At 55.8% G+C, this 22,087-nt stretch overlaps 1 protein-coding gene across 4 annotated transcripts in view; it reads left to right on the top strand.

Annotated features, from left to right (window-relative positions):
* GLIS1 (GLIS family zinc finger 1) overlaps nt 1–22,087 on the top strand; it is a 238,449-nt gene that overhangs the window by 207,688 nt on the left and 8,674 nt on the right. For 3 of the 4 annotated variants that reach the window (XM_043461274.1, XM_043461273.1, XM_043461271.1), the window contains exons 5-7: nt 8,196–8,357; nt 13,232–13,342; nt 18,797–18,929. In XM_043461274.1, coding sequence (XP_043317209.1) covers nt 8,196–8,357; nt 13,232–13,342; nt 18,797–18,929 — 406 coding nt within the window. The remainder of the gene's footprint in view (nt 1–8,195; nt 8,358–13,231; nt 13,343–18,796; nt 18,930–22,087) is intronic. The other variant, XM_043461272.1, reaches the window with a different exon arrangement.

Here is a 22,087-nt window from a genome sequence, read left to right on the forward strand (position 1 = left end):
TGGGGCTTGGGTGTCCTTGGGTATGTGTGTGAGTGTGTGTGTGTGTGTGTGTGAGTGTGAGTGTGTGTGTGTGTGTGTGTGTGCACGCTGTATGTTGGTATCCTGAGGCTCTCTGTCTTTGACATGTGGCTTGGTAACAGGAGAGGTGTCAGAGTGTGTGTGTCTGCATTTCGGGTCTGTGGCTGGTGACTTGCTCTGTGTGTGTGTGTGTGTGTGTGTGTGTGAGCTCTTCTGTGCAGTCTGCCTTCTGCGGGTCCTGGCCCTCAGCTGAGCCTCTTTCCACATCTCAAGCCGTGTGCCCCCACTCAGCACAGGGAGCCCCCTGGATCCCACCTGTCTGCTTGGTGAGCAGACTCAACCTCCCCATGTAGCTCCTACTCTGGGGGACTCCACACACCCTGGAGAGGTGGCCTAGCCCTCTTGGGCTTCTCTGGCTGGGAACAGAGCCCATTTCTTGCCCAGACAAGGGCTTTCTGCAGGAGAAGGGCCCAGCCCAGAGCCTCCAGCGCAGGCCTGATGAGGAAGCGATGGGCACCTCTAGCCCCACACCCCTAGCTTGGGGAATCTCCTCTGGGAAGGGGACCTGTGGCCTTCTAGCCCAGTCTCCCTCTGTTTTGGGTGCTCCCACCCCTCCCTTGATCTGCCAACCTCTCTGGATGATCGTCAAGGCCCTGAGCTGAGAAATTCTCTCCTCACATCTCATGGTGCCCCTTAGTCCTGGCTACCCAGGACGGAGGAGCCCCAGAGGCAAACCCAGGCCCCATCCCTCATGAATGCAGGGTTTCTCTCACATAAACTCCCTGGGCCTCCATTTCTGTCCCTGTAACAACGGGACTTGTTGTGCTGGCCTAAAGGGACTAAGGAGTTATGTTAAGGGAGAGCTGGGCCCAGGCCGGTACCTGGTAAGTGTGATAGCTGCTGTTACTGTCAGAGTCTCCCTCCTGCTCCCATCTGCCCATTCATTCATTCACTCAGAGGGGCTGGGTGCCTGAGGATGGACCAGACCCTCACAGCTCTCACAGGACACAGTTCAGGCCGGTGCCCTCTGGCCTCACCTCCCAGGACTCTCTACTTCTGTCCCTCCACTTCTTGCTTCTACCTATCCCTGAGGACCTATGAAGCATGAGGCTCTGAGAAGACCTCGTGGAAAACCCACGGGGTTCAAAGGACAATAAGTCCCCGGATGTGGGGTGAGCAGTGGACCCCAGCTCCCGGCTGGCTGGCCTTTCAAGCTGGCCAAACGCAGAATTATTTGATGTCTTGGAGAAGGGTCTGGCACCATGCAGCTCTCCCTTCCAAGTCATTGTTGAAAGTAGGTTAAGAGTTTGTACAAAAATGGGAAGTTGATCCCCGGATGGCCTGCCAGACTGCTGTAACCCAATATATTTTACCCTTAAACCAGAAATGTGTTTGTTTAGCAGCAAGTCACTGGCAAAGGCCAAAGCTGGAGGCATTTTCTCCTCTGCTCCACTCGGGTGCCCTGTTCCCCCAAACCTCCTCCTTACCCTTCGTGTCCAGATCCTCAGCCAGAGCCTGAGAAAGGGGCCTCCCTCCTCCTGGGCCCATGGCAACTGCGGGGAGGAAACTTGACAATCCTCGGTGACCCACTGTGTCCCCATTCCCGTGCTAAGCATGCCCTATTATTTACTTCTAGCAGCTGTTTGCTGTGGCCCTATTTTAGAGAGGATAAAAGTGAGGGCAGAGATGGGATATGACTTGCCCAAGCTCGTGGTGGTCAGTGGCGGGGGCCCCAGTACAGACTTCTGTCTGTGCGACCTCACAGCCTTCGGCTTGTGGAACAGTGTCCCACACCTCACATGTGAGATGGGGTCCTTGATCCTCCCCCAGGGACCAGAGGGAGAGAACAGGCATGCCCAGCACCAGCTGGCTCTGTCCTGGAGCTGCCCTGAGTGACCTTGCTCAGCCCTTTCACAGACGCGGGAAAGGCTCAGAGAGGGCAGCCCTCGGAGGAGGGTGAGCGCAGCCCTCGGAGGGGAGTAAGCCCAGCCCCGCAGATTCTGACGTCGGACCCAGCGCCCTCCCCCTCCCCTGGCCAGAGCTTGAAGGGTCCCTGGGCTTGGCCTGGAAGGGAAGCTGGTGCCCCCTCCCCAGCTCTCGGGAAGGCTCAGCTTGGTCTTTCATCTTCTGCCCTGGGTTCTGTGAGCTGCATGCAGCAGTAATGGATTGCAGTGGACTTTTTTCAATTAGGTTCTGATTTTCCCCTGCTTGTTACTATAAAACTCCAGATGGTCTAGGGCTTCACGGTTCCTGGGGTATTTTCCCCGTTATTTGAATCTGCTTTTGTAACAGGCCCCACATGTGGGAACTGGGCCTTTCAAGGCTCTATGCCTCAGATGGGCTTGCTCTTCTCTGCTGTGTCACCTCAGCGTTCCTTTGTGTGTGGTGGCTTCTCTTGGAGGCGCTGGGAGGAAGGAGGGCATCCCCATGTTCCAGCATCAGCTCTGCATCCAGGGCTGGGCCTGGTCTTGCCTGGGAAAGGAACCCCGGATGTGAGCCCAGTTGGAAATCGTGGTCATAGTTGCTGAGGACCAGCCTGATTTTGGAGCTTTACGTAGGGCTCCCTGAGGCAGTGACCAGAGCTATCAAGGACACATACAGGCAGACTAGCACATCTGCCAGACCTAGGAGCCAATCCAGGTCTGCCACTTACTGGCTGTGTGAAATCACTTACAGCCAATGACGTCTCTTCTGAGCCTCAGTTTCCTCATCTGCAGAGTGGGGCTAGGAAGGAACCTCACCAGACGAGTATGTTGTCATGATTAAATGAAATGTCACACAAATCACATCCAGCTCCTTGCTCCTGACAGGTGACTGAGAGAGTATCACCCAGTCACTTATATGACTTTGAATTCACCCCAGTTTCATCTTAGTAGATCTTTTAATGTTTATGCATTCTAAGTAAATAGAAAAACTTAATACTCATTCTTAGATTTTTCTAGACTGTTAGATGTCTCTTTTCCTTCTCTCCCCTCTGTATATACCCCTTTACCCACAGTAGCCACCCTCTCTGTTGCTCATGGCATATGAGCCTTTGCTTCTGGCCATAAATCTGTTATGTTTGGTTATTTCAACTTCATTCTAAATAAGAGGTGCTTGGCTAATTCTCTGGGTGTTCATGGTTGGCGTCAGGGCTGTGGTCACAGGATACTGCATGTGCCCTGTGGTTCACAGGGAGCACCCACACGCCGTGTGCCCAAGTTATGCCCTATTCATGGATGAGGAATCTGAGCTCTAGCAAGTGAAATGAACTTTCCCAAGGTCATCCAGAGGGGAAGTGTGGATTTGCACCCAGGCCACTTTGATTCTTAATGCTGAAGTGCAGTGATGCAGGTGTGAAGGGGCAGATATCACCAAGCTGTCACTAGGGGCCTGGTCACACCAGCCAGAATGCTGGGGTGAGCATTTGTCCTTGCTGAGACACCGGGGAGCCATGCAGGGTGTAACTGTGGGTGAGGGGGCACTCAGACACCCCTACAGGCTTAAGTCTTCTTGTTAGGGTGTTGGGGGAGGGACAGGAAGGCCCCGCTCTGAGTGTGTTCCCCTTGTACACACCCCATGGAAACATCATTATACCCTTGGGTCACCACAGCATCACCTTAGGGCCACCCTCTTCAGGGAAACTGAGACCAAAGCCTGGGATGTGCCCATTGGCTCCATCTCTGCTCCAACAAGACTCATTTTTCCATTCTTGCAGCATCTGTAACCCCACAACATAACAGTGATGGTGTACCTCTTCCTGCTGCCCTCCCAGCCCCCCACACAGTCTGTCAGTGCATGGGGCCCCTTCAAGCCATTCCCCCACAAAAGGCTGCCTCAGTCCCTTTGGAGGTTACACAAAGGGTACTCCATGGGCTTGGCATGGAAAGAGTTTTAGGGCCACACCAGTCAGTGACAAACACACCAACCAGGGGTTCTTTACTTCTGGAGTCAGTAGAACCTGATCCACACAGGTGTCCCCCTGAGGGCAAGTCAGGAGCAACCACCACCACCACGATAACAGTGATAACATTTATGTCCTCTGTGGCACGCACAAATGCACGTTGCCCCACTGCCGCAACTACTCTATAAGTGGGCTCCTCACATCTCCATTTTCCAGAGAAAGAAACTGAGCCACAGAGAGGACATTGATTTGCCAGGATCACAGAGCTGCCTGCTTTCCAGGCTCTACACACCCACGGGGAGGGCTTCGGATGCCAGGCTAAGGGGGCTGACTGGATGTCAGGAGGCACAGTGAGCCACAGAGGGTCCTGAGCGGGGGTGACCTGGTTAGATTTACAATTCCGAAAGAGACTCATAAAGCATTAGAGTCGGAGGGGCCTTGGGGGCTGTCTGGTGAAGCTGCCAGCTATAAGGCAGCAGAGAGGGGCTCATGAGAAACTCAGATGCCCCAGTTCTAGGATTCCAGGCCAGGCCCTTCCACCTCTGTGATTCCTGCTGACTCCTGGCTCCCCAAGGTATGATGGGGTCTAGGAGGTGGAGCCCAGACAGCCCTGGGATAACTCCTCATCACAGGAGGTGCTGGGGCACCTGCTCCTCCAGACAGTTCCCTGGTCCCCACCCTGCTCCAGGCCCCAGGCCCAGGCTGACACCCCTGATATGCCCAAGCCAAGGGCTGGAGAGCCCAGGGTGTGCTGAGAAAGTTAAGTCTGGAAATCAGGCCTTTGGAGGAAAGTGAGAGGTTAAGGCATAAGAATTGGAAACAGGACACTGGGGAGACTTGGGAGCCCACCATGCCCAGTGGGACATCACACACACTCACACACACACACCCTTCCCACTGGGCAGAGGGGCAGTAAGTCCAGGAACTACCACCCTGGGCAGAATGCCGCTCCACTACTTACCTGCTCTCTGATCTCAAATGATGGCCACCATGACGATATTGAGCAAGAACCTGGTACCAAAATAAGCACTTCCTGTGCGGTCCTCACAGCCTCCGAGGCTGGTAGAACTCACCCAATTTTATCAGTGAGGAAACTGAGACTTAGAACTGAAGGCACTCATCTCGGATCATTCACAAGTGGAGCAGTCAAGAAACAAGCTCTGGTTGTCCCACATCAGGGTTCATGTCTGGAACTGCTCTGCTGGTTTCCCCAGAGCCTCAGCTCCTGACAGTGGGAGAGCAATACTTGCCCCAAGGGCTGTGGAGAGGATCCGAGATCACGCTGGGGACAGTGCCAGGCCTAGCAGAGTGAGCACCCAGGAGCTGAACCCACGTGCATTCCCCTTCTCCTCTCTGCCTCTGTTAGCCCATCTCTGGGGTTGTTAAAGGGTGAGGCTCCAGGGGCCTTGGCAGGCAACTGCGAGTAGAGCCCATATACCCTCATACCTGGGATGCTGGCCCTGATGGGAGTGTTGCTCTGCCTGGGGTACCTGCATCCTTGTCTCAGACCTGTCCTGCCCAGGCTGCTGCTACTGCACCTGCTACTACCTCTGATCCTATCTTGAGGGATGGGACCCCCATTGTGGTGCCTCAGCCAGATGCTTATTGTATACCCCAGCCTGGGACTCAGTTCTGAGAAGTTCCAGTGGGACGGGGCCAGGCAGGACGAGCCAGGCCAACATATACAGGCAAGGCATGGGCACAGTGCACGTACGCAGGTGTGGGATATCTGGGTGAGCACAAGGGCGGTACCTGCACCCCTAGGCCCCAGAACCCTCTTCTTAACACCACTGGATCACATTTCTAACCCACCCTGTGCCCCATGAATGAGATGCCAGCCCTGCCCACAAGGAACTCCCAAACCCTCAGCCTGGAGGCCTGGAGAGAGGATAAGGGATGTACAGTGAAAACCTCAGCACAGCTTAGGGTGTGACCAAGGAGGAACGGGAGGTTGGGGACCGCTTCTCCAAGGAGGTAGTGCTGGGGCACCACGGGCTGATGTCTGAGTGAGTGAAGAAAGGAAAGGCGTTCCATTCCCAGGGAGGCCTGGGGGCATTCAAGTTCCTGACCCGTTCCGGGTCTGATCACTCCCATGCAGCTACAGCCTAACACATGGGTTGTATGCAGATGGGAGAGGTGTCTGACCATGTTGGTAGACCTCGAACACCAAGCTGAAGATTCTGAAAAATGTCTGAATTAAATTTTCAGCGAGTTGGACGGGCAGGCGTCCCAGGAGGGGCACAGCCCCAGCAAAGGCGTGGGGGTTGGGGTACCTGTGCTGAGATGGACAACTGGCCAGACGGGTGCACAGGCCCTGGTTGGGGAGATGACGTATGGGTCTCCAGAGTCAGGCGGACCCTCCCAAAGTCAGGAGCAGCACACAGCATGTGAGGAGTTTACTGCCCCCCACCTCAGATGTCCACCCTCCTGGCAAGGGCCAGAGAGGAACAAAGGGACCGGCTGGGGGCTGAGACACAGCCTGCCCTTCAGCCACTGCTCCACCTCACTACGGGTGAACCTGGCCCAGGCCTTGCAGGAGAGCAGGGGGTTGGGGTGTGGCTTGTGGCCTATTTACTCCCCAAACAGGATTTCCTTCTGGTTTTGATGCATGGAAAAGGCATAACATCTGGAAATAGGAAGCAGAACAGCTTCTAAAACCCAGCTGCGGGCGCCTTGCCTTGGAACAGCCCCAAGCAGAGCAGGCCCGCAGTTGTGGCCAGGTCTTCAAGGGAGAGGCACTGGGAGTGCCCTCCCCAGACCGGCTGTTGTCTCTGAGTCCTTGTCCTCACGTCTGTCCTGGCCTAGAGGATGGAACCAGTGGCTCAAGAGAGGGAGCCTGGCTTCCTCTGATTTGCTTCTTCTTAAGAGTCACCTCCCCCTGCCCCCCGCTCCTGGGAAGACAGCAAGCACAGAGGAGCCACCTGGACTCTGGCACCAGATGTGGCCTGCGTCCTATCCCAACCCTGTGACCACCCTAGGAAGCCTCCATCTCTGAGGTGGGGATGTTGGGGCTGCTCACTTTTTGATTGTCGTATGGTTAAACCTCTAGCATCATGCCTGGACAGAGAGCAGATGCAGGCCAGGGTACCTCCTCCTCCTGCCCATGGCAGGCACCTTGGGAATGGAAGCTGGACAGTGAGGAGAAGCAGGAAAGGGCAGCCAGTCACACGGGGACCAGGAAATGCTCCTCAGGGCTGTGTGCGAGGGATCTTGTAGGCTGACGGGGGTTGGACAGACTGTTACCAGAGATAGGACATTCCTTGCTGAGTGTCTTGCAGGAACAAAGACTTGGAATTACCTGGCAGACCCTTGCTGCTGTGAGCCTCGGGTGGGGAGTCAAGAGGGGCCAGAGGTGTGGAGGGCTGGGTGTTTGAATGTTAGGCCCGCGGGGATTTAGGCGAGAGCAGCAGGGTCTCTTTCATATGTCAGAGCCTCCTGGGGTAGCTGTGTAGAGGGTAGGGAGGAAGGAGTTTGAAGTTAGAGGACTCGGGGGAGAGATGGGAGCTGGACAGAAGCTGCCGGAATCGGCACTGTCTGTGTTCCTCTCTGTCCACGCTCACCCCCACCAGGGACATCACTGCATGCTCACTGCTTGGCGTGGGACCTGGTGCATACTTGGGGCATTGAACAGATGAACAGCCAAATGATAAGTCAGAGAGTCTGAGTTTACAAGTGTGGTCGTTGTTCTGACAGCAATCAGCATGATGCTGTGTTCTAGGGCGGCAAAGCCCTTTGAGCCAGTGTCCCACCCCTTGGGGCCTTCATATCAGCCCTGGATGTTGGCCACACAGCCAACATATGAACTACAGCCCCCCAGGCTCCTCACAGTTTGTAGGCAAGGAATTAAGGCACAGACATATCAAGGGCACTGCTCAGAGCCTCACTGGGAGAGGACCCTACTAAAATCCAGGCCTTGGGTTCCAAATCCAGGGCTGTCTACACCGGACACGTGCCTGCACCCTGTCCATTCAGGGCTGCACTACCATAAGAGTGGCATGTCACTTCCAGATGCCATTGGAGGGCAGACCCATCCGGAGACAGAAGGACCAGTTTTTTCTCAAGTCCTAGTGGCCATTTCTAAATTGGGGATGGATTTTTTTCTGGACCCACCAGACCTTCCCAGATAAGAGTCTGGGTTCTGGGCACTTCATGGGGAGCTGAACTGGGGCATCGGAAGGCCTCGGGAGGGGCCGGTGGGGGGTTGGCAGGGGAGCAGATGCCATGGCCCATTTCTGGGCTGGGTGGTGGGCCCTTAGGGGCCTGAAGAGCGCCCCTCAACTGGCCTCTCCTGCAGTTCGAGGGCTGCAGCAAGGCCTTCTCGCGGCTGGAGAATCTCAAGATCCACCTGCGGAGCCACACGGGTGAGAAGCCGTACCTGTGCCAGCACCCAGGCTGTCAGAAGGCCTTCAGCAACTCCAGCGACCGTGCCAAGCACCAGCGCACCCACCTTGACACGGTAGGCCGGGGGCAGAGGCCGAGGGTGGGGGGTGGAAGACAAGCACTCCGCCCGTATTTGTCTAATGCAGGGCAGCAGCCACCTCCAGGCAGAATCCCTGCCTCCAGCCTTGTGGACATTTTGGGCAGGACAGTTCTTTGCTGGGAGAGGGAAGTCCCATCATTTAGGGTGTTTAGCCACCTTCCTGGCCTCTTTTGTTGTTTTAGTTGCTAAGTTGTGTCCCTACGAACTCTTTTGCAACCCTATGAACTACAGCCCGCCAGGCTCCCCTGTCCATGGGATTTCCCAGTCAAGAATACTCGAGTGGGTTGCCATTTCCTTCTCCGGGGGCTCTTCTCCACCCAGGGATCGAACCTGTGGCTTCTGCCGTGTCTCTTGCATTGCAGGCGGATTCTTTACCACTGGGGAAGCGATTTTCTGCTTCCCAGTTGTGACAACGAAAAATGTCTTTCAGTGTTGAAAAAACTCCTGGGGAGGAGGAATTAAACTCTCCCCTAGTTGAGAACCACCAGCCCAAGCAGTAGTGCGGGCCCCACTAAGTGGGGGCGCGGGGCGGGGTGGGGGCGGGGCAGCTCACATCCTGTATCTTCTCCCCGGGCCTGTCAGTCACTCAAAGCCAGTCCTCCCTGCTCTTCCTCGCCCACCCCCACCCTGACCCCTGGCATGGAGACAGGCCAGAGGCTCTCCAGGGCCTTGCATATCTCCTGGGCATGGTGGGTAAGCCGTTGAGGTAAGCAGGGCCCAAGACTCCAGGCCCCTGGATCAGTGACCTGGGCCCCAGATGCCGGTGTGTCCACCTCCTCTCCTGTTTGTGCCAGTGTGATAGATAATCTGTGGTTCCACCACAGCACCGGTCCAAGCATTCTGTGCTATGCATACAGACTTTAGCAGTTAACAGAGCACTTCTACAACATCGTCTCCCACCATCTCTGCCGGTCAGCAGGTCACGAGCCCATTTGACAGATGAGGAAAGTGGGGCTCCGGGCAGTTCCCTACTCAGCCTGAAGGTGGCAGAGTTGACTGGGGCCTCCCCCAAGTCTCACAGCACCTATGTGAGGGGATGCACCAGCCTGGGAGACCCCCGGCCCCTCAGTGCAGCAGAAGATGGGTCCATAGCCAGACTCCACATCTGGACCACTGGCCTGTATCTCTGCTGTTTGTGTGAATGTTTGGGGAACTCTGCCGGTGGGGGCCTGGGAGACCTGTGTGGTCGTGCGGCTCAGCTTGTCCAGTACCCTGAACATACAGATGTGGAAACAGAGGCCCAGATGGGCGATTGACCCCTCCAGGGTAAGTCGGAGGCCACAAGGCAACAGAAGTCAGAGCTGGAGGCCCTCTGGGGGTTTTATAGCTGGGAAAACCAAGATCCCCAAAAGATGGGGGAGGTGGATAGCAGACAATAGCAGGGGAGTCATGTTTTGGGGCCAGGCCGGTCCCTGGGCAGAATGTTCTACACATCTCCCCGTCCCCCAAGATCATACACACCCTCCCCCAATTTAATCCTAGTGACAAACCACAAGGTAGGGGCCTGTTCCCATTTTGCAGACAAAGAAACTGAGGCTCAGAGATGAAATCATTGACTGTCATGTGGCTGGAAAGTGGGGGAGCTGGGATGCAACCCAGTCTGTCTGACCGCTAGTTCAGTGCCCCTTGCTGAAGAAGGGGAGAAGCGCGGAGGGGATGAGGTAGGAAGGAAGAGCCCTGCCCCCAACCCGAGCCCGACCACTCTCCCCCCTACCCCCACCTCAGGCTTACTGTCTTGGGGTTGGGGACATGGAGTGAAGAGGTATGCTAACAAACCCCTCCATCATCTTCTCATGACCAGCCCCTGAGGCCCTTGGCACCTATACCAGCTCCGAGAGGTATACGCGGCAGCCCCAGCAACACCAGGCCCCTCTGCACCCCCTCCCCCAGGCCTCCCTCCAGGCATCTCGGGGTCACCTACCCTGACTTACCCCTTCCTCCCCTCTCCTTACTGAATTTCCTGGCCCCAGCCCCAAAGCAACAGGCCTCTGGCCCCCCACTTGTGTGTGAACGGAGCTCCGAGGGCAGGGTCAGGGCAGGCCCAGAATGAGCCCGTGGGGTTATCTCAGTACTGCATCTCCCCAGAAAGTCCTGGTCAAGCCCAGCCCCCGCGCCAGGGCCATGGAGACACTGCAGTGGCTCCCCATGGCTAGGTTGCTTTCCCAGCACCCGAGGCTCAGGCCCGTGGGGTCAGCCCCATGCAGGCTGGGCCTTGTTTTCCAGAGGGGACCTGGTCATGTCCCCAGCTCCCCTCTGGCACCAGAGAATGTGGGATTATCTCCACGGGCAGGAAAGCAGTGGAATAGACTGGAGAGAGCCAGCCTGGGTTCTAATCCCAGCCCTCCATCTGTTCCCAGAGATCTGAGAACTGCCACCCAGCCTCTCTGGGCCTCAAACACTCCTACCTTACAGGAGAGGGATGGGGAATCAACTGAGGCGACAGGTGTGGCAGCCAGACACAGGGTCTGCTCAGCAAACTTGAGTCGCTGACCTACCTGTGACTCGCTGACTGCATGCTGACCAAATCCTGCCACATCCCAGCTACTCCATGTGCAGTTCAAGTCGTGACTGCCACAGACTGTCCTGCCCTGGCCTCGGTTTCCTTACAGGGAAGATGGGGGCAATAGTCACTCCTTTGCCCACTTCCCTGGACCATTCAGGGCTGCAGAAGAGAGGGGGCACCTTAGCAGAGGGGCATGGGCACTGCACTTCTGCAGGATCTTGGGCAAAGCGTCAGCCTCAGTTTCCTCATCTGTAAAGTGGGGGTGCTTTTCATGGGGTGGGTGTACGGCTGAGAGGAGATCGCAGCCGGCCAGCACTGAGCGCAGTGCCTGCACATTGGGGGGGCTCAGTATGTGAGGGGCTGTCTTATACACAGGTCGGGAGGGTGCTGTGAGGTGCTCGATGCCCACAGCACGGCCCTGAGTGTCCTGCTGTGAGCGAGGCCTTGGAGCTGGTGCAGTGACTGCAGGCCTGGGGCTTGGCTGCTGCTTGGGACAGCCAGCCACAGGGTTTCCTGAGGGCTCCTGGGGGAGCTGAGCTGGAGGAATGTTCTACACACGTCAGGCCCTGGAAAAACAAACACAGAGATGGGCCTTGTGCCCTCTTTCCAGGCGAGGGCGCCTGCACACACGGAGCTCTGTTTGTTTGCTTTTTGACAAAAGCGCGTGGATTTGTATCAGCGTCCCCTGGGGACAGGGCCTGGGGCAGAGCAGGGCTCGACCCATGAGAGAAAGTGCGTGTGTGTGTGTGTGTGTGTGTTGGGGTGGGAATCAGGACCAAGAAAGAAGGGCCCTGTGGGGTGTGGGTCTGTGTCTGTGTCTCTGGGTGGTTGTGTGGGGGGCAGCTCCGAGGCCTGCCTTCCACCCTCCCACTGTACCTGCCCTTCAGCGAGGCCAGCCCCTCACTGCTCTGTCTCTCTCTTTGCTCTCCTCTGCTTCTTTAACCTGGCAACTCTCCGCGGCAGCACCAAGGTATGGCCCTCTGTTTCTGCTCCCCGTCCCCAACCCCATGCTGCCCAGCAGGGCTGTCTCACCTCGAGGTATAGGGGCAGTTCAGTAGGCATGGCTGGTGGGCACGTAGGCATCACCTCCAAACGTCCCCCACCACAGTGTCCCCTGCCAGTGGTTGGAGGCCAGAGGGCCCCGAGAAATCAGAGCTGCTGGATGTGTTCGGAAAGGGAGCCTTAGGGACTTCAAGCCCCAGTGGCAGCTGGAGTACCTGAGCAAGGTCTCATGGAAGTTTGCCTCTACGGGGAGCTCAGAATTTAGTTAGGGCCACAGAGCCCCTGACCTGGGATGAATCAGAAGGGACCCCTCCCGGAAGAAAACTCACCCCTGAACTGACCCAGCAGCACAGTTGGACAGTGCTACCGGTAGAAACTTGAGAAGTGGCGGTGGGAACCAGACTCAAGGAGAGGTTGGAGAGGAGGTGAAGAGAGCTGGGTGTGCCGGCGTGGGAGGAGGGGTGAGGACTCAGCCAGGGCTAAAGTCACAAAGGGCCTTCAGCGCCCGGAGATGGGCTGTATCCGAGGGCACCAGGGAGCCATGGGGGGGTTAGACGGTGAGAGCGTGGCCAGGCCTGTGAGAAGGGCCCTGTGGCTGTGAATGAGAGGGGATGTTGGAGGCGTAGAGGGCACACTGGGGTCTGGATAGGAACCAGGGGAGGTGGTGGGCACCGACTTGTTCTAGATGAATGAGGCTCCAAGGGAGAGGGATGTGAAGGGCACCGATGCCCAGCCTACCCAGGGCTACACCTGAGACCCAGTACCCTCTGGTCTCCTGTGATTATTGGTTTGAGGACCTACAATTCTCATAGCCTGGGGACCAGTCTGGGGACTCTGGACCCACTGCAAGGGTTGGTCAGGTGCTCCCAGCCTGGGCCCTGCCTCTCTCCAGCTTGGTCCATGTTTGTGCCCCATTGCCTTGTGCTCTGCCCCACTCCTGTTCTTCCTCTTCCTCCTCCCCCTCTGCAAGGCCACCACCTCACTTTACTCCTTGTTCACTTGCTGCTTCTCTGCAGCTCTGAGCCACAAAGGGTCTACTTTCCTCAGAGTCAGTGTCAGAGCTGGAAGAAGTCTTAGAACTTGGGGGGCCCCATCTTGCAGAGGAGAAAGTGAGAGTCCGAGAGGGGAGGCATCTTACCTGAGGTCCCAGGATGAGGGTAGAATGGAGACACAAACTCCTCCTTCACCACCAGGCCAGGCACCTTCTCCCCACCCGTGGGCAGGCCTGAGTCAGACTCCTCCTGGCTTAGGACACAGGGAGGGATAGGACGTGAGCCACACAGCAGGACGTAGGGCCTGGTGGGTGGCCCCCCACTCACCCCGCCTCTGCCCTCTGATGTTACAGAAGCCGTACGCCTGCCAGATCCCTGGCTGCTCCAAGCGCTACACAGACCCCAGCTCCCTCCGCAAGCACGTGAAGGCCCATTCGGCCAAAGAGCAGCAGGTGCGTAAGAAGGTAAGAGGGCTCCGTTCCAGGCCCATCTCCACAGACAACCCCTCCCCACCCCACCCGGCCTCCCGTCCAGCATCAAGACAGGTAAAGGTCACACTCCTTGCATGCATCCAGCCTTCCACACCCAAGGGTGTTACTGTCTCTCACCCTCCGTCTGCCTCCCACCAGCCCAAGTGTCAAGATGGTCCATGACTTACAGTGGTTTGGCTTCTGATGGTCCAGCTTATAATTTTTCAACTTTATGATGGTACAATGGTGTTTTCACAAGTTTGGTAGAAACCACACTTTGAAGTCTGATCTTCTCCCAGGCCTGCAATGTGCAGGATCTTCTCTTGTGATGCTGGGCAGTGGCAGCTGCTTGACCACAAGGGTGAACAACTGATACACTCACAGCTATTCTGTTCCCAGACCACCATTCTGCTTTTCACTTCCAGTACAGTATTCTGAAAGTGAGCTATTCAGAAGTGAGCTATTCTGGAAGTACATTACATGAGCAATTTGGCACTTTGTTTGAGACAGGCTTTGCCTGAGGTGATTTTGCCCAGCCGTAGGCAAAGTCTGGTTCCCACCGCCACTTCTCAAGGAGAAGGCAATGGCACCCCACTCCAGTACTCTTGCCTGGAAAATCCCATGGATGGAGGAGCCTGGTAGGCTGCAGTCCATGGGGTCGCTAAGAGTCGGACACGACTGAGCGACTTCACTTTCACTTTTCACTTTCGCACATTGGAGAAGGAAATGGCAACCCACTCCAATGTTTTTGCCTGGAGAATCCCAGGAATGGGGGAGCTTGGTGGGCTGCCATCTATGGGATCACATAGAGTCGGACACGACTGAAGTGACTTAGCAGCAGCAGCAGCAGGCTTATATAAGTGTTCTGAGCACATTTAAGGTAGGGGAGGCTAAACTATGGTATTAGGTAGGTTCAGTTCAGTTCAGTTGCTCAGTCATGTCCAACTCTTTGTGACCCCAAGGACTGCAGCACGCCAGGCCTCCCTGCCCATCACAAACTCCCAGAGCTTACTCAAACTCATGTCCATCGAGCTGGTGATGCCATCCAACCATCTCATCCTCTGTTGTCCTCTTCTCCTCCTGCCTTTAATCTTTCCCAGAATCAGGTTCTTTTCCAGTTCTTTGCATTAGGTGGCCAAAGAATTGGAGCTTCAGCTTCAGGATCAGCCCTTCCAATGAATATTCAGGACTGATTTCCTTTAGGATGGACTGGTTTGATCTCTTTGCAGTTAAAGGGACTCTCAAGAGTCTTCTCCAACCCCACAGTTTAAAAGTACCAATTCTTCGGCGCTCAACTTTCTTTATGGTCCAACTCTCACATCCATACATGACTACTGGAAAAACCATAGCTTTGGCTAGATGGACCTTTGTCGGCAAAGTCACGTCTCTGCTTTTTTAATATGCTCTCTAGGTTGATCATAGCTTTTCTTCCAAGGAACAAGCATCTTTTAATTTCATGGCTGCAGTCACCATCTGCAGTGATTTTGGAGCCCGAGAAAATAAAGTTTGTCACTGTTTCCATTGTTTCCCCATCTATTTGCCATGAAGTGATGGGACCAGATGGCTACGATCTTCATTTTTGAATGTTGAGTTTGGTAGGTTAGGTGTGAAAGTGAAAGTGAAACTGCTCAGTCGTGTCCAACTCTTTGCGACCCCAGGGGCTGTAGCCTACCAGGTTCCACCGTCCATGGGATTTTCCAGGCAAGAATACTGGAGTGGGTTGCCATTTCCTTCTCCAGGGGATCTTCCCGACCCAGGGATTGAACCCAGGTTTCCTGCATTGTAGGCAGACACTTTACCATCTGAGCCACCAGGGAAGTCAGGTTAGGTGTATTAAATGCAATTTTTATTTTTTATATTTTCAGACCTTGATGGGTTTATGAGGCCATAACCTCATTATAAGTTGAGGGAGATCTGTACTTCCTCACTCTCAGCCTGAAGACATTTATCCCCCAACCAGCTCCTCTCTCATCCATTTGCCCACTGACCCCCTTCACCAGGACATTCGTTTATAAACATTTGATGTCAGGCATTCAGGATGCAAAAATAAAACCATGGTCCCCACCTTCAGTGGGGACCCACAATATGGCAAAGACTTCAATAGATGTGTGCAGAAAACAGTCAAAGAACTGGGAAATGGCTTGGCCTGTCGGGGGGGAACTGGAGGGTCACGGAAGAAGTGATGTGGGGCTGGGGCTGGGGGCAGTGGTGTGCAGGCTCATGGCTGCTGGCAGCGTGGCCTTGGGCACTTGTCTTAGTGCCTTTGTTCTTCATGTCCTCAGCTGTCAGATGGGGGCATAGAGGACTTGCTTTTAAGGGTTGTCATGAGGATTAAACAAGGAAATCTATGTCAAGGGTTTGTTGACCAATACTTGACCCAAAGTAAAAGTTCCAAACAGAAGTCAGGAGGTGTTGTCATTAAGTCTTAAAGAAGGAGTAAGCACTGGGCCTGTGAAGATGGGGCCCCAGAGAGTGACTGAAGCTTGAAACACTGTTTGAGGACCAGCCTCACACAGTCCCTGCCTGTCTCTGGGCTGAGCAGTGAGGCATGGGGGAGAGGCTATGGGGGTGGGGTGACAGGATGGTCCTGCAGAGGTGGCAGGACTGTCCTGAGGATGGGGGGTTCCATCGAGGGGTTGTAGGCAGAGATGGGACACGTCACCCTGAAAGGTGGCACTGGGGGAAGTGTAGAGAATGGGTCGAGGTGGTTAGAGGGACATTCGAGACAGGGAGGCCACTGCTGGGGGCAGGAGAGACATGGGGTGTGGGGCTGACCTGGGGCAGGGTGGGAGGGGAGAAAGAGGGACTGGGCTTGGTGACTGCTTGGCTGGGTTGGGGGGACATGGCAGGAGGAGCATGTGTCAGATGTTGTGGGGGGGGGCAGGATGGGTGGATGGTGGTTCCCTTCACCAGGACAGAGAATCTGAGAAAGAAGCAGGCTTGCAGGAGAAAGCAGCAGGTTCTGTTTTGGACAGGAGGCGTGTGAGCCGCTGAGGGACCCAGTGCGGTCGGAGGGACAGAACTGCAACTTGGGCCAGGGCCTTACCTGGCTGGGTTTAAGCCACATCTCCCAAGGACCACTGGGGCCACAGGTCCTTGAGTGCCAGGGAGGGTGTGTGGGGGGGAGAGAAACACAAGGCCAATCTTGAGCCATCAGTGTGACAGAGGAGGACAGAGTGGGAAGACCCCATTAATTTGTTTAGCAGGATTCAGGAGCAGCTCCTGTTCTCCAAGCAGTGTTCTCAGAACTGTGGATACAGTGTAAAGAGGGCAGGAAAAGGCCTAGAGGCTGGAGAAGTAGACTGTTGTATAATCCAGGAGGTAGGGGTATACAGAGATGGGGTGCTAGGAGCAAGCAGACCTCAGTGGCAAAGAAAATGGGAGGGGACAGCTTGGCTCGGGAGCCCCCTGGAAGCTGTAGAGCAGAGGAAGAGCATGGTCAAAGCATGTGCTGTAAGCTTGAGGTGAACACAGCACAACCACATTCACCCTGAGAAGGAAGGGATGAATCTGGTGCTTCACAGGCTGTTTCTCATCTAGGCCTCACTATAATCTTTGGAAGTGGGAGATTCCTCCCCATTTTAGAGATCTGGAAACTGAGGTTCAAAGAGGTAACAAGTCTGCCCAGGGTTGCGTGGTGTGGGAGGGACAGAGCCAGACCCATCTGCTTCCAGGGCACGAGCTCTGTCCACTGCTTTCAGGTTGAGGAGCCTGGGCAGGGACAGGGAATGGCCCGGGCTCCATGCCAGGGAGGCTTCTGTCCTGAGCGGACTGATGCCCAAGGACCAGAATCCTGCCCTGGTTTTCCCAGGCCCCGTGTTTGGCTCGTGCTGAGCCCCTGGGACCTGGGGCCGCAGATCTGCAAACTTCCCAACAATAAGCATCCATTAAAAGCCATCGGGGATGATGTATCTTTCTGGGTAAAGCGACCCTTGTATTATGACAGCTCCTTGGCAGCCCTGCTGCGTTTCAGAGAGAATTAGAAATGCTTTTCTTCCTTAATTCTCCTCTCCCGCTGCTCCTAATCCGATCGACATTGCGGTCTGCAAGAACATGCCTTGGCCCTCTTTTGCCAGAAACTTAATTTACATGGAAAACAGCTGCTGGGTCAGGGAGCCGAGAGCCCTTCATCAGGCTAGGCATGCCTTCCCTGGCCTGGGTGCTGGCCCGGCTGGCCTGGGAGGGTGGAAAAACCCTCGGGCTGACTCCCAGCTGCTGTGTGACATGCCACGAGGCTCTTGCCTTCTCTGGGTTGGTTTTGTCCCAGTTAAAATGAGGGGCTGGACGAGTCAATCTTCAGGCCTCTAATGGTCAGCTTTGGGATTTCCGTGGGAGAAGGAACCCTTCCCATCCCGGTGCACAACCCCTCATCACTCGAGGACCCCTGTGCCCGTCTGGTCCCAGTTGAAGGTGTGAAGATGTTCTGAGGAGTCAAGCTCAAGTCTATGTTTAGGGATAGCTGAGGACGATTGGCCAAAGACTTGCCAACCCCAGTGTGCCGTTAGCCGACACCCTCAAGGCCAGGTATCGACTCAGTGGGCCCACCGTCACGTGACCGTGGGGGACTCGGCCAGTGGAGTCAGCCAGCCCATGACCCAACACCTTCAACCGTTGTTCACACCTGTCCTCTCATCACCCCTCTCAGCAGCCTGGCCTGAGGGGTGATTATTGCTGCTTAGTACGGTGGGAAGGGAGAGTCAGAGAGGTGTTTGTCTAGTGTCACACAGGGAGTGAGAAGAAATGGAGCAGAATGGGGGTCCAGGTCTTTTGTCCCCAGCCCTGGACTCTTTCTGCTGCATTTTGTGCCAGGAAGGAAGAGAGATGGGAGTGGGGAGGAAGGAGGGAAAGACTCTGACTGCACATTCGCTGTGTCCTACTCCCCCAGTGTCAGTCAGCCCAGTCGTGGCCCAAGAACCTGCCCCACAGACTTCCAGCCTCCTGGGAGGCCCAGCTGCTGCACTTTGGTGCCCTCCTGGCATCTGTGCCAAGGTCACGCCCCCGGCGGGGGCTCCCAGCTAGTGACGGAGCCCGGCAGGCCCTGCAGGGATGTGAGGCCAGACCCCTTCCTGGGAGACTTGGGACCCCACTGACTTCCAGCAGACTTAGGCGCCCTGAAGACTCCCTAGTCCCTGGGCTCCCACCAACTTCCTCTCCCTCCGTTCTTCGTTCTGTCTGGTGGCTTTCCCAGCATGCCCAGCTCTCCCTCACCTATTAAAAAATCGTTGCATGCTCAGCCTTGTTTTAGCATCTGCTTCTCAGCCTTGAACCAGCACCACTCTCACCGTGTCCACAATTAGCTCCATTTGACAGCTGAGGAATCTGAAGGGCAGTGAAGGAGGGGTCGTGCCCTGGAGCCACAGTCCTTCCTGCCCTGTCCCCTAGAGTGAGACTTGCTGGGGGGCAGGTGGTCTTGTGCTAACCCCCTCTCTCCCTCTGCTCACTCCCCAGCTGCACACGGGCCCTGATGCTGAGGCTGACGTCCTGACCGAGTGTCTGGCCCTGCAGCAGCTCCATACGTCCACACAGCTGGCTGCCAGCGACGGGAAGGGTGGCCGTGCCCTAGGCCAGGAACTGCTCCCAGGTAGGCAAGCGGGGAGGCAGGGCCGGGGGGGAGCCCTTTCTGCAGCCAGCCCTGCAGGCAGATGGCCGTGCTCCATGGGCAGCAGGGGTCACGTGGGCACGACCTGCTGGAGGCACCCACTCCTTGGACCTTCATTGCCCTGCAGCTCATCTCCCCAGGCATATGTTCCTTCATACCCACTCCTCTGTGACTCATCATTGCCTGTGGGATGAAGTCCAGGCTCCTCCCTGGCCTCCTGGGGCTTAGGCATTCCTGGTGGCCTCCTGCCCCAAGCTTGGCACATTGGACGAGGTTCCCTGCACACACCAGCCTCCCTCTTGCCCGGGAACCACTGTACACACCTTGCCAGCCTCCACTCCCTGCACCTCCATTACAACAGGTCCCACACTTTCTTCAGGACCCACCTCAGGGTTCATGCCCGGGCCCCAACTTAAAGTCCCATGTACGCCCCACCATGATTCCTTGCTTCAGAAGAGAAAACCGAAGCTCTGAGAGGATGGGCAGCTTGGCTGTAATTGCTTCCAGCTCATCATAAGATAGGGCCCCCCCAGGGCCCTGGGACCCTGCCACCCATTCATCCAGACGCTCAGAGCCTCCGGTGCAGCTGAGGCAGCCTGTCTGCCCCTCCCAGCAGGGAGCAGGCCACGGGGCAGGTCTCAGGCCCCGGCAGGAATTCCTGGCTTCTTGGGAACCCAGCCCAGCAAAGGGCAGTGTAGCCCATGGATTCCAGCTGACAATTCTTGTGCTCTGCCCCTTTCCCTGCCCCCTGAAGAAACCACAGCATCAGAGCAGAAAGCTTTTCCCATCCTCTGGGATTTCTTGAATTACCCCAACCATTTTAAACATTTTTTATTTTCTAGTTTTTTAAAATTCTTCCCCCTCAGCCTTAAAGTTGCAGCATGTTTAAAACTCTATCAAAGCACTTACCAAATAGCCTTGGGAAAAGAAGGTATTTTCCCTTTCTCTAGGTAGCCTTTCACAGGGTCTGTGCTCAGACAGATCCACAAGGGTGCGGATAACCCAGGAGAATGGGTCCTTGGAAGAGGGACCATACCCACCTCCCTCCAACTAGGGGTCCCTTCTGCCATGGCTGCACCTCACAGGGTCAAAGTTGCTAAAATACAGGGACCCTAGTAGAGAAGAGGCCCTAGAGCTGACCCAGTCTAGGGATGAAGTTTTGTGTCTCAAGTGCCAGCTGCCTGGAGCTGGAGCTCTGTATTGAGGCTTCTGAGGCTTAGCAGGAAAGAGGGCTGGGACTGGTTAACAATGGTTGCCCTGGGACAGAGGGGCAGAAGTCCTATAGGTGCATCGTTTTTACCATGGGAGGACTCAGGTCTGGGGAGGAAAAGGACTGGCCTAAGGTCATCCAGGAAGGTCAGCAACAGATCCCATTTGGAAGCCTGTTCTCCAAGGTACCAGCCCAAGGCTTGTCTCAGGGAGGGCAGTCAGGACCAGCAACATCTCTTGAGCACCTTCTCAGGCTGGTCACTTTACAACATCATCTCATCCAGTCCCCAATGAGCCCATGCTGCAGATGAGAAGCAGAGTCACTGAGGCAGCATTGTGGATGGGAGGGGCAGTGGGGTAGCACCAAGCCTGCCCAGGCCTGCTCTAGCAGTGGGTCAGCAGCGTCTCCGCTGCTTGAGCCTGAGTTCCCCAACGCCCCCCTCCCCTCCAGAAATCTGCTGTGACAACAAATGTGATTGTGAATATGATTACGTATATAAAACCAATGTGATGGAGAATTTTATCATTATTATTGTTGCTCACAGTGAAGGAGAAGAGTAGCTGTTTACTCATCCATCTCATGATAATGCAAAAGCCATCGTTTATTGAATATGTGCCAGGAGCTGTTCTAGGGAATGCACATGTGTGTGTTAACTAACATAATCCTCATGTCAGCCTCATAAAGTACGTACTAGCATGCACTTTCTCTTCCAGACAAGGAAACTGAAGCCTTGTGAGCTTAAGTAACTTTTTGCTGAGGTTCCACAACTAGTAAATGGCAGAGGCCGATTTGAACCCAGGCCATTTGGCTGCAGGCCATGCCCTTAACATGCTGTCTGCTGCCTATGCCATGTGTGGGGTATGTGTGTGTGTGTGTGTGTGTGTGTGTGTGTGTGTGCGCGCGTGCGCGCCCCCGCGCGCTCAGTCGTGTCTGACTCTTTGCAACCCCACACACTGTAACCCACCAGGTTCCTCTGCTCCACCCTGCCATACTGACCACATATTGTGTTCCAGACTCTGTGCGGGTCCCTGTCCTCGAGCTACTTCCAGCACGGCAGGGAGAAAAGGGCCAGCCAGCCAAGCCCAGGAGTCCTGGGTCCCCCCGGGGCCATCAGGTTCTCCTGCAGACCCCACAGCGGATGCCTCAGGCACAGTTGGGAACAGATGTTAGGGCCAGAGGTTAAGCGCTCATGGCTGATGATTGATGATGCTGACTTACAGCCTGAAGTGGTGCGTTCTGGGGAGAGAACGAACGGGCCGGCCCCATGGTATCCCCACCCCTGCTGCTCCTTACGATAACGGTGGTTCCCTCCTTCCTGCCCACTGTCTATCCACATGTTCAATGTGCCTGGTTCACACACTCAGTCGCCCACTGTATATTTGCCCTCAGGGGGCTGGACAGGGAGGCTGCCCGGGACCGGGACCAGCCTGGACTGGGGCCGGGCAAAGGCAGGGGAAAGTGTGGACAGAAGAGTCCAGAACAGAGGGGTGAGGTTAGGGAGGGGTTGGTGAGAGCGGCCTCCAAACTTCACTGCCTGACTGTGTGAAGCTCCCCCGAGCTTGCCTCTCATCAGGAAGGACCAGCTCTCCTCACAGGAAACCCTCAGGAATTTACCTGGCAGGCCTCCTTCAAGCCGCCCCAGGTAACGAGATGGGCAGTGAGGACGTGAGAAGCATGAGGTCAGCACGGCTGAGGGAAAGGGAGCAGGATTTTTTATCAGGATTCTAGGCCTTCCCAACTGTCAGGCCCCCAAATTGGTTCAAGATGGCAGGCGAGGAGGTGCTGCAGAGAGTGGTGAGTGGAACAAGGCATGAGCAGCGCTGAGCCGGGCCCCGTCTGCAGAAGCCCCCCTCCTGTGCCTTCCTGACCAAGCTGGGAGGGATGTGTGGCTGACGGAGGAGGCAGATGGATGGGTGGGTGGTGGTGTCCG

Source organism: Cervus canadensis, chromosome 2, assembly GCF_019320065.1.
Source record: "Cervus canadensis isolate Bull #8, Minnesota chromosome 2, ASM1932006v1, whole genome shotgun sequence".
Classification (NCBI taxonomy): Eukaryota; Metazoa; Chordata; class Mammalia; order Artiodactyla; family Cervidae; genus Cervus; species Cervus canadensis.